Source organism: Carlito syrichta, unplaced genomic scaffold (assembly GCF_000164805.1).
Source record: "Carlito syrichta isolate Samal-C Ts95f unplaced genomic scaffold, Tarsius_syrichta-2.0.1 Scaffold72620, whole genome shotgun sequence".
Lineage (NCBI taxonomy): Eukaryota > Metazoa > Chordata > Mammalia > Primates > Tarsiidae > Carlito > Carlito syrichta.
The window spans coordinates 157947-170049 of NW_007016716.1; the positions used below are offsets into that span (position 1 = coordinate 157947).

Consider the following 12103-nt stretch of genomic DNA (forward strand, 5'->3'; position numbering starts at 1 on the left):
GCAATTCCCTGTCTAGGCCTTTAATGCTACGCACATGTTCACAGCAGGTGAGTGGTCCTGGGTGCTGTTGGCCGAGCTTCTCTCTCTTGGGTCCTTGAGGACAGCCATGTGCAAGGAGTTGAAAAAGACATCTGGCCTTCTGCATGATGGCTATGGTGCCAAGTGGTGCCCAGCAGGCCCCAGGAGGCACTCGGGACTCTGAACAACCGCTGGGCTTCCCCTAGCTGGCTATGTTTTGGGAGGTGTGGCCAGGCATTTGCACAACTACCTTTGGGGTCATTCAAGTGTCCAAGTCTCCTCCTGGCTGGGGCTGCCGAGACCCCAGGCTCTGGGCTCCACCATGACCAACACAGGGTTGCAGACAGCTTGTACTATTTTATTGGGCCTCAAAAGCTTTAAATACAGACTGGGCTGGCCAGGGGCAGATGTGGACACGCTGGCATTTGAGAATGGACATATCAGAGAAATCACATAATCAACAGTTGGACAGAGAGCTGGGAAAGAAGGGAAGTCTGGGAGAAAGGCAGTGCCAGCTGGCGGCTGGCCCGGGTGCTGGGATTACTCCCTCCAGTAGGGCAGTCTTTCATGTTTCTTCCTGATTTGAGGACAATTTTTAAAAAATACACCCGCCCTCAAATAATACATAATCAGCTGGGAGAGCCTGAGGATGGCAGTGCCTGTTCCCCAGAGGAAAATGGCCTGCCCCCAGAAAGCCTTGGGGTCCCCCACCCCACCCCCAGCCCCGATGCCACCCTACAAGACATTTCCACACACTGAAGCAAAGCTGGACCCAATCTACACCCCGTCTCTGGGGGTTGGAGTTGAAAACACCGTCCTGGCAGACAAAGAGGAACTGGCGTGAGCGATGCTAGGGCCAGACCCGACCCACTCCTTAGCGGCTGTAGCCAAACTCATCCGCATCATCAGCTCGGAAGTCTCCATAGCGCCATAGGTTCAGCTGTGAGAGGAGACAAAAAAGACTCCTCAGACATATAGGACCTGTTGGAACCCTCAGATTCAGTGCTCAGTACCTGTACTCAGACTCAGTACCCTCCGGGGCTTCCAAGGCAAGGACTCACCCTGGCACTCTTGGCTGACTCCTGGGCATTCAGGTATTCTGTGATCTGGAGGAACAAGAGTATAATCAAAGCAGGGATTTTCTTAACAGAGTAGCTGCCCATATGACCCTGCAGAATGCTTGGGTCAGGTCACATCACTCCCCTGCTCAACCCACCTCTCTGCCCTGAGCCTCCGTTTCCTCAGAGTAAAATATAAAGTGCACAGTCACAATCGCCTCCTTGGTATTCCCTGACTCTGCGCTGGAACATTTCCCCTCATGTCCTGTAGCTACCTCTCCTTCAAGTATACGATAAAGACTCTCCTTCTTCACAAGGCCTTAGTGATGCTCTTGAAAATTACAACCTTCCCCTCCCACTCCTGATTCCCTTGACTCTACTTCTGTTTTTTTCTTTCTCCATCACAGTCATCATTTTCCAGCATTCTATTTAATTTACTTATTATGTTCCTTTTTATTGTTTGTCTTCTCGGCTTGCACGTAAGCTCCTCAGGGCAGGGATGCTGTCTCTTGCTCACTGATATATGAGAGGCCCTTGATAAATGTTTGCTGAGAGAATGAATAAATGAATGAACATATGTGAGGTGTCTATCTCAGGCGCTGGGGCACAAGAATTTTCTAGGTGTCAGAGACACTATGGGCACTTCATATGGGGGACATGAAGATCTCCAGTTCTACAGGGAAACTGAAGTTGACCATAGGAGCCAACTCTCATGGAGACTGGGGGTCTCAGGAGAGGCCTAGGGCAGCTTTTCTCAAGACATGACAGTAAGTCCCACTAGCATCTTGGTCCAATGACTCATCAATGTGTGAAACCACCCATGTGGGCCTGCAGTGCTGGGGGGAGCAGAGGCGCAGGAGGACTGGGAAAAGGGAAAGCAAGCTGGCTTTCACACCCTGCCCTTCTCACCCCTGTTTGGGGGAGTGTGAGGAGGAGCTGAGTGCAGCCGGTTGCCCCCTTGTCTGTTTCTGCCAGGAGGTGGTGCTGTGGAGGGCCTGAGCCCCTTCCCCAGCGCAGCCTTCAGGGAGAGTGCAGCTCTGTTGGGAAGCAGGGCTGGCCTGCAATGGGCCTCAGCTGTTGCTGAAGAGAGGCCCGGGAGGGACTCAGAAAGGGGCTCTCCAGCATCCAGGACCCAAACCTAACAGCCAACAGCTACACAGAGCAGGGTGTTGCTGGAAATCCACTCACTGACAGCCATGCCCAGCCTCACACAGCCACAACGCAGTCAGTGATTGCCTCACTTTGCCAGCAGGGCCCTGGGGCTTCATAGTTGACCTGTCCAGCTCATGAATGGTAGAGGGGGGACTCACACCCAGCTTCAAGTCTGAAGGGCTTTCCAAACAGGCTGGAGGGTGTGGGACGGAGTCCTCGGGCCTTTGGTGCTGACTCCGGCACAACTCTGGCTCCAGAGGCACTGGGTGCTAGGAGTTGCTTAAGGACTTGGAAGCTGTGTGCTAGGGAAAAGGGGGTGAGACTGGGAGACAAGGAAAATAGGCCTTGGACCTCTCCTCACCACCCCTGGCAAAGCCTTGGAGGCTGGCACCTGAGGGGACAGAGAGGGGAAGCTTTCTGCTCTAGTTTGCAGCTGCATTCTCAGCCAAACCCGCAGCCAATTAATTTGGGATGTAATTAGCTTTTTTCTTAAACCCCAACAAATCCAAATCCATTATCTTTCCCCAGCAGGAACAGCAGGACGGTGGTTCCCTGCTCCCTCCCCATCCTGGTCAGTGAGGGGGGGACCGTGTGGGCCTGCCCCCACCGCAAGGCACCTTCGCAGGCACGTACCACTTTCTGGAACTGCTTCTCCTTGCGCACCTCCACCATGACCAGCCCCTCCTTCACCAAGCCCAGCCCCACATCGCCCTTGGAATCAGCAAACTGCAGTGTGACATGGGGGCAGCCGGCGCTCAGGTGCTCCACGTTGAGCAGGCACTGGGTGTTCTGGATATCTCGGACCACGCTATCCACAGCATCCGTGCGCGCATCGTCCTGTGGCAGGACACACCAGGTCAGCAGAAAGGCCAACGTGAGCTAAAAACGGCTGCGTGGGTCCAGGACCTATCCACAGACGCTCCAGGCAGTCTGGCCAGTGGGGCCTGCCACTCACTCCCTTTGGATTCACAGAGGGGCAACAGGCCCCGGAGAGGGAGTAACCCCCGTTCCTTCAGCCCACGCCCATCTGCACGAGAACCATCCTTCGTTCCTACCCTCGTACCTGCACCCACTTGTTCTGTGTCTCCTATCCAGAGCTCATCTACACTTGTTCCCTTCCCTCTTCCCCCTACAGGACCTTACTCCAGTGCCCTGAGCCTAACACATCCCTGTGTCGCTGTCTCTTTTTTTCTTTTTAAGGGACAGGGTCTTGCTCTGTTGCTGAACTGGAGTGCAGCGGCGCGACCATAGCTCACTGTAGAATTGAACTCCTGGGATCAAGTGCTTCTCCTGCTTTAGCCTCCTGAGCAGCTAGGACTACAGGTACGTGCCACACACTAGGCTAAATTTTTAAATATTTTGTAGAGACAGGGTCTCACTGTGTTGCCCAGTCTGCTCTTGAACTTCTGGCCTCAAGTGATCCTCCCATCTCAGATTCCCAAAGTGCTGGGATTACAGGCGTGAGCCACAGTGCCCGGCTTGGCATGCCTCTGTCTCCTTGACCTGTTTTGTGATACTCGCCTTCAACACTTTCTGCTGTTTCTCTTTGCCCTTCAGGACCCTTGTGAAGAGATAGGGCACAGTCTACAGCGCCGATTTCATTTGCACTCTGCATCTGGTGGTACTGCCAGTCATGCTGTGACACAGCTCTTGCTCCGAGCACCAGGCGCCTCCTCAAAGCTCCAGCTAAGGGCAGCCCCTGCAAGCCTCCACCTGCCTGAGCTTCCTGGGGCACTGGACACAGCAGACCGGCTCTCCCCTACTGGGAGCTGGGGTGTCTCTGACCCTGAGCATGGGTGGCCTTTCTCGGCTGCAGAGTCTGTCTCGGGGGCTCTTGTCCACAGGCCCAGAGTGAGCCTGTGGAAGCTCTTCCTAAGGCTCTCTCTCCTCCTGTCATGGCTTCCACAGGCTCACTCTGGGCAACCCTGCACGTGTCATGACTGTGACTACTCAAACCCGTACATCCCAGGCCTCGTCTCACTTCCAAACGGGAAACCACGAAGCCACCCGAAGGTCCCATGGCCCAATTTGTCCCTCGTTCCCTTTAGCCAACAGCAACACAAACACATGTCAGAATCCACTGCTAGCTTCAGCTCCTGCCCACTCCTTCCAGTCTCCCATCCGTGGTGCCATAAGAACTTTCTGAGGCCGGGCTCGGTGGCTCAGCCTGTAATCCCAGCACTTTGGGAGGCCGAGGTGAGTGGACTGCCTGAGCCCGTGGGTTTGAGACCAGACCGGGCAACTTGGCGAGACTTCATCTCTACAATAAATAAAAAATTAGTCAGGCGTGGTAGCACGCGCCTGTAGTTCTGGCTACTTGGAAGGCCAAGGCGGAAAGATTGCTGGGGCTCAGCAGATTGAGGTTATGGTGGCCAGGAGCATGGCACTACACTCCAGTCTGGGCGACAGAGTGCGACTCCAACTCAAAAAAAAAATTTTTTTCAGAAGCACACTCTGCTGAAAACTGTGCCATGTCCTTCCCACCTACAGCACAAAGTTTTGCCAGGGCAGACAAGCCCACGGCTTTCCCTTCTCACCTCCCCACTGCCTGCAGCCCCTGGGGTCCAGCTGTGGTAGTCTAGTCTTTGCCCAAACCCATGAGGTCTATCTGTTTCTCACAAAATAACTGGAGTCCTCTAACATCACCTCCTTCAACTTCCCATCTCTCGAGCCCTACTACTAACAGACCAAGCCATCACTGTTCCATCTTCTCCCATCGGCCTGTGGAGCCTGCAGCAGTGGCTGAGTGTCCGTGGACAGTCCCTTTCCCTTTGGAAAGGAGCAGACTCCAGACTCACATCTTGGGGCACCTGGATGAAGGCAAAGGCATACTCCGTGGCTTGAGCTGGCAACACCCGCGTGCTGAAGGCAGGTGGCAGGGTCCCCAAGCGTGTGGACGGCAGGACTTCCCTCTGCGGAGGAAGCAGTAGGCTGACAGCATTACACATTCGATGCCCCTTGCTCTCACAGGACAGATTTCTGTGGCCACACCTTTGGGGGTGCTAGCTCTGGGCCTCCTGGGTGCACCCCATGACTCGGTTCCACTTTGTCACGTGCACAGGTTTCCCAGTTGGTGAAACCCTGAGAGAATGTGCCCTGCTGGTGCCAGCTGTGACTCAGACTCTCTCATTCTGGGTCTGGTGCAGGCACAACTGATGGCTCCCATGGAAACAATCAGTGATGACTGGATTTGAATTGCTTTTCCATTTCCTTCCAATGCCCATCCCTCTGTGACATGTGTTCCCTGACTACCTGCCCTTGGCCAGGGGCCGCTCCAGGTGCTGGCTAGGGGAGCATACCAAACAAGGGTCCCCGCAGTCCCTCGGCCTGCCAGTGGTTCTGGCCCAAGTGTGTGGGGTCACCCAGGCCTGGCAGAACCTCTTCTTTGTGTATTCCCAGGGGAGGGTCTCTGCTGACAGATCCTTAGCTCTAGTCCCTAAGGAGGGATGGGAGGACAGCAGGCAACCACAGCACACCCTGAACAACAACTTTCTACCCTATGTGCTGCTGTGCCTACAGGGAACCTCCCAGGAATTGTCAACAGACTCCCAGGCCCAGCCTGAGACTTTTCTCCCAAGAGTACCGGTCAGTCACTCTGTGACTGTCCTGTCCAGCAAACCTGAGTTTTGGGAAGTGGGGATTAGCAAAGGGAACCAGCACCCGGTTCGGCATGAACACCAGGCGCTATGGGTATCAAGGGCCTTTACATGCTCTGGCAAGCCAGTGCCCATGCTGTTGGAGGCAGAAGAGGGACTATGGATGTGGCTGGACTATCATTTTTGTGGCCTGGACATGGAACCTAGCAGTGCTTGCAGTTGCAACCACAGACACTAGTTTTGCCTGGTCGCTCAGGGGCCTAGCTGGTTGTATACATCGGAGAGATGCCCAGTGCTTATCGCCTGTCAATAACTCAGAGGGACCTTTGAGAGATCGGATAGGCTTGCCCAGGGACCTGCTGTTAGCTGGCCCTCCCCTGCCCACTCAGCCCCTGGTACCCAGCACTCACGTTGCCGTAGTCAATGTAGAAGACATGTACTTTGGCAGGAGACTCGACTTTCTCTACTCGGGCACGGTACCTGCAATGGCATTGTGGGCAGAGCTCAAGGGACAGTCCTGAGGAAGCTGGGCTCCCAGAGTCTCAGGGGTGGCAGGGTAGGGGCCTGGCGTTTCCCCTCCCAGGTTCACAGGCGTCACAGAGGACAGTTCCTGGTCTCCATCTAGGCCCAGCCCTGGGCGCTGTGGCCACCACCTAATGGAATCAGAGCGTGGCTGGGAGCAGGAGAGGGAGAAGGGAGCATGCGGAGCAGATGAATGTGTCCTTGGGGCATAAAGCAACAAGACTAATGACTAGATTGATGTCTGCTGTTTAAACCCAGCACACTAAACAGCAGCTGTAATTAGCCAGCAGATCTGTCTGGGAGGCTGCAGCAGGGAACACATCCAAGTCACTTCGTCACCCTGGAAGGCCACGGGCCCTACCCTTGTAGATCTCACACCAGTGACCTTCTGGCCTGTGAGTGCTGCTGCTTGAGTCCAGACAGCAGGAGGTGGGTCTGGGCTGAGTGTGGCCCTGCCTCTACCTCGCCCCTGTGACATCAGGGGTGTGCTGGAAAGCGCCAGTCAGTCAGCCACGACTTCTACCCAGAGTCACCAGGAGAGAGGGATGGACACCACTTCTGCCCGTGGAGGTGGCTGGATTACAGGGAGTGCACAGGCCAAAGTGAGGCCCCAGATAAGCTGTGGACAATGAAGAGGGACACCCCAGAGAGCCGGTGGGGGTCATCAAAACCACCTGGAGAACCCAGAATACTAAGGCGAGCACCTGGGGTTTGGTTCCGAGGATGGCCCTGCCATCATTTTGGCCAGATCTTCCAGGTGGCTTACCATTCTCCGTCTACAAATTTGGCGATGCAGAATTCTCCCCGGCGGGGTGCGTAGGAGCCCTCCACAGGGGGGTGGCTGGCGATGTCATTGCGCATGCTCTCCATCAGCTTCTCCAGCTGGGTGCCTGACGGGAGGGAGAGGGCAGTGCAATTCTGGAGGACCCTGTGGCACTGGCTCTGCCCCCGACTCATGCAAGGAAGTCCCCTTGGTCCCTGCTCCCAAGGTTTTTTGCCATCTGTCTTCAGAAGTGGGACTGGTGACTTGCCGACATGTCAGGTCTTAAAGGCACACACAACCTCCAATCTCAGCTCTAGTCTACTGGGCCGGGTTAGGGGAGTCCTTGGGAGGACTTGTGCTTGGATTAAGGAGGTAGAGAAAGTGAGGGGACATGGGGCAGGGGCAAGGCCAAGGCCCAATAGCCTCCCCCAGGGTGACAGCTGGCCAGCCTCTACACCCTTCCTCCCAGGGATAGCTCCGACTTAGGCTACAGAGGTGTTGCCTGACAGAAGCTACTCTGTCCAATGTCTCCTGAGGCAATAACGGGGATAGAGGAGAGACCCCATTAAACCCTGGACAAGGAAAGGGCCCCAGCACTGCAGCCATGAAAGATGGGGGATTCTGGGAGCAGGACCTAGAGCCTCAGTAGATTCATCCTTGGCCACCGTGACCCTCGTCACCATGCAAGATACATGCGGAAAAGAACTTCCAGTGTTGCCAGGCTGGGGTTCCATCGGCCCCCGCCCCACTGAGCACCACGTCTCCCTGGGAGAAGGACACCTTTGTCTTCCCCTCATCACTCTGATTTTGGATCAGCAGCTCCAGGGGTCTGTCTGTTGTTCTTGGCCTGTTCTGCCAACACCTGAGGTCTCCTCAGGGTCCTCCAGCTCCTTCCTGCTGCATCCTCCCCACCCCACCCCAGAGGCATCAGTCCCCTGTGGCCCTGACTCTAGCTCCGACTCAGACTCTTTCTGCCTCCATTCTTTTCAGAGGTGAGGCAGCAGGTGACTAAATGTGTGGTGTGAGTGTGGGACTCCTCTATCTCCAGGGCCCAAGGTCAGGCCATGAAAAGTAACACATTTGTTACCCTTGCCACAGTCACCTGCTGAGCTCCCTGCCATTCCACTGTGTGTTCCTCCAGGGCACAGACCATAGCTCACTCACTTCTGTTTACTCGCATGAGGCCTAGTAGAATCCCTAGTGCATGCAGGGTGCTTAATAATTCAGCTGTGTTGGAAATAAACTGCATATGCACGCAAGGATGGGCATCCGCTCTCGGATGCTGCACAAGCCACTGGCCCAGCACACATACTCAGAACAGGGACATGAAGGAAGCAGCTGCCCTTCCCCTACCTAATGCTCCAGAATTCTCCTTGGACAGTGCTCTTTGCCCGTAGATAGTCATACTCCAGGGACTAAGAAGCCTCGGCACAGACAAGTTCCTCCCTAACTTGGTCTACTTTTATTTTATTTTTTTTGATCCAAGGCAACAGAAGCAAGACTTTGCCTTCTGCCAACAGGCAAAGCCCTCTGGGAGGTCCTTACATAGAGCCCGGCTGGTCATTTGCAGCTAATGGCAATGTTTTCGTCAGATCCTTCCCGAAGGCAGGCTTTAATTGAGGGAAGGAGGAGGGTGAGAGGATATCTACCCCAAGAAGGGATGAAAGGTTTCAGAAAGGGGAGGTGGGTCCTGAGTGTTCTCTTCATGGCTTAGATGGAGCCACTGAGGGCAGGGACCTCTCCAGTGCCTCACGCCCTCCCCTGTTTTTAATCTAGTTCTCTTTCCTTCCTAGTATGCCACCTTGGCTACTGACCATGCACACAGTTTCCTGGCTTCCTAGAGCTGTCAGAGACAGTCAGGCGGGGCACAGGGCCTCAGACCCTCAAGCTCTGGCCCCTGGAGACTTCAGGGCCCTGTTCCCTTTCAAGGCTGGTTCTCCCCAGTAGGATCCTGCTGCCTGGGAGTGGTGGCACCCTCTTGCCCAAGGTCTTGGACAGCCATGCTTGCTGGCTCCTCTGCTCAGGAGACCACCAGAGCAAGACTCCTCCCTGCCACACCCCCCAGACCCAGAAGCTGGCTGCCTCCTTGGGTTCATTTCCAGGGTGACTGCTGGTCCAGCTTTTCCCAGGACTGCAGCTGACCTCGAGAGAAGCGGATCCGCAGGCTGCTCGGCCCCATCCTGCCCCTCCCTCATGCTTTTCCTCCCCAAGCACAGCTAGCCCAGGGCCAGGACCGGTCAAGTTTTTCCTGGTGAGATGACACTGCCACAAAAGCAGCTGCCTGGGAAATATCATTAGAGGGAAGCAGCAGCGACAAGGCTGCGGGCAATCAGGAGGGGACTGGGGGAATGTGAAGAGGCCAGCAGAGCGTGTCCTGACTGCCATCTGCAGGGCTGCCAGGTGGCCCCTCTGCCAGGATCTGGCTCCTTGGAACCAAAGGTAGCTTTTCCCTCTACTCTCAACTAAACTGCTCCCTACAAAGGGTGGCAATAAGAGGAGGGAGGTCAGGGTGGTAGAGTACAGGGAGTGGAGGCGGGAAGTGGAGCCATTGCTGCCCGGGCTCCCCACTCTCCGGCCTCTAGCTTCAGGCCTCTACCTAGAGGACCCTGGCTGTAGCACACAGCACTAGAGGACGGGGGAGGAGAGGGTCCTTCAGAAGCACTGCCCAGGGATGACTTCCCCCAGAGTGCTGCCAGTTTCCATGGAAACTGGCTACCACTCAGGGCTATGTTCACCTCTAGAGAAGGAGAAACCCCAGCAGAGACAAGCCCAGGCTTCTCCTGTTCCCAAGGAAGCTGAGAGGGAGGGGGCTGAGCCATGCCAGCTGGTGCTTCCGGACAGACTCTGGTCACTAAACAGCCTCATGCCCAGCCACCCAGTCCAAACTGGAGACCTCACCCATTCAGAGGATCTGCTCAGCCTTGCCCACAAGCCCAGGTCCACTCCAGGGCTCACATGTGGGTTCATGAAATAACCCTCGGGCTGTGGCACAGGCCTGGGGGTGGGGGAGGTGACAGCATTAGATTTTCAAGGGGGGGTTCCAGACAGCAGAGTTCCCTATTCCCAGGCAACATCAGCTAGACCAAGCGAGAAGCTGTTCCCTGAGCACTCACTGCCTGGAGCACCCCCTACTCTAAGCACTGCCAGCCCTGAGCATCCCTTGCCCAGGGCACCCCCTTCCTGGAGCACTCCCCGCCTGGAGCACTCCCCATTCTGAGCACTCCCCGCCCAGAGAACTCCCAGTCCGGAGCACCGCCTGCCATGAGTACCCCCCTCCTAGAGCACTACCAGCCTGGAGCACCCTCCACCCTGAGCACTCCCCGCCCAGAGAACTCCCAGCCCTGAGTACCCCTTGCCCAGGGTACCCCCCTCCTGGGGGCACTCCCAGCCCTGAGCACCCACCAGTCTCCACATCCTGCACATAGAAATGCAGGTCATCGGTGATCTCAGTCACGAACACTGGCTTATAGCTGGCGGATCGCTCCTTCTCCTCCAGCACTGGGGTCACCTCCTCCACGGGCTGCTCCTCATAGTGGGCCCAGACCTGTGTGTTGGGACATACAGGTGAGGAAGTTGAGGAAGTGAAGTCAAGGACACTGGGAAAGGGGCTGTGAGCAAACGGTCAGCTCTGGGCAAGTGTGTGTGTTATACTGGGCTCAGCCCTCTGTGGAGGAAGGTGGGCTCTCTGAAGTTCTTCTGATACAGCAATTCACAAATTCTGGCAGGCATCAGAAGCAATTGGGGAGCTTACTAAAAATGCAGGTCCCTGGATCCCATGCCAGGTCTCCCAAATTACAATCTGTTCTCCAGGGCTCAGAGAGAGTAAAATAAGAAAGCCCAGACCCCCTGGTGAGCTAGAGTGTGAGAACTCCTCGGTTCTGGGCTCCCATGGGCACCTCCAGCGCTTGGTTCAGTCTCCCTTCCCTGTGGCGTGCTGCGGGGCTCGCTCTGAACTCTCTGGGCCCTCCTGTTGTCACAGGGCCCCTGGCACTCTTGAGGCAATCCAGGTGGCAGCCCTGGGCTGGGGGAGGGCTCGCCACTGGGCAAGAAGTCCTCTCCTCAGCAACTTTTCTCTCCTCCATCCTCCTCACCTCTGGCGGGTCGCTCTGGACTGGCTCAGAAGCTGGGCCATCCTCTCTCCACCCTTCCCTCTCTCCCTTCCTTCCCCAGTCCTGCGCTGTCAGGGCTGCAGTGGCTCAGAAGCTGATTTGACGTGACAGCACATCAAGTCCAATCCTGTGGCCAAGAGATTATCCAAGTAGTGAGGCCTGTCAGAGCAGTGAGGGAGGTGGCTTTCCAGCTAAGCAGCGGAAAGGGGCAGGCACTGGACCACACGTGGGGTCCACAAGTGTTTGCCCAAAATGTACACACTTATAAGGTGCCAGGCACCACTGTAAACATCTGCCAAATATATATATTTTTTGAGTCAGAGTTTCACTCTGTCACCCATGCTGGAGTGCAGTGGCACGCTCATGGTCACCACAGCCTCGACCTACTGGGCTCGGGTGATCCTTCTGCCTCAGCCTTTCAAGTAGTTGGAACCACAGGCATGTGCCACCACGCTTGGCTAATTTTTTTGACTAATTGTAAAGACAAGGTCTCACCATGTTGCTCAGGGTGACCTTGAACCCCTTATCTCAGACAGTCCTCTCACCTCTGCCTCCCAAAGTGCTGGGATTATAGGATTGAGCCACCGCACCCAAGTATCTTCCAATTATTAATTCACTTAATCCTCACAACCATTTGAGTAGGCGTTGACCTTATCCCTGTTTAACAAATGGGAAAACTGAGGCACACAGGCTTGAAGCTAGAAGTATGAAACCAGGGATTCAAACCCAGGAAGCTGGCTCTAGAGCTCATCCAGGGCACAGAGGCACTGACTGGGGGTCCTGGAGAAAAAGGAGGTGCTGGGTGAGAGGACAACAATAGATTTAGGTTAAGAGCATGCTATTGAGAGACCCAAGAAACCAAGAAACTTATTTGCTGTAAAAGCA

General features: G+C 55.5%; 1 protein-coding gene across 1 annotated transcript in view; it reads right to left on the reverse strand.

Moving 5' to 3' along the window:
* Positions 1-355: 355 nt before the first annotated feature.
* Positions 356-12103, reverse strand: part of LOC103255001 (staphylococcal nuclease domain-containing protein 1) — a 53476-nt gene continuing 41728 nt past the window's right edge. The window contains exons 3-9 of the mRNA XM_008052980.2: positions 10512-10653; positions 7113-7236; positions 6235-6304; positions 5027-5140; positions 2862-3065; positions 1080-1124; positions 356-958 (exon numbers count right to left, since the gene is read on the reverse strand). Of these exons, the coding sequence (XP_008051171.2) occupies positions 893-958; positions 1080-1124; positions 2862-3065; positions 5027-5140; positions 6235-6304; positions 7113-7236; positions 10512-10653 (765 nt within the window). The 3' untranslated portion in view covers positions 356-892. The remainder of the gene's footprint in view (positions 959-1079; positions 1125-2861; positions 3066-5026; positions 5141-6234; positions 6305-7112; positions 7237-10511; positions 10654-12103) is intronic.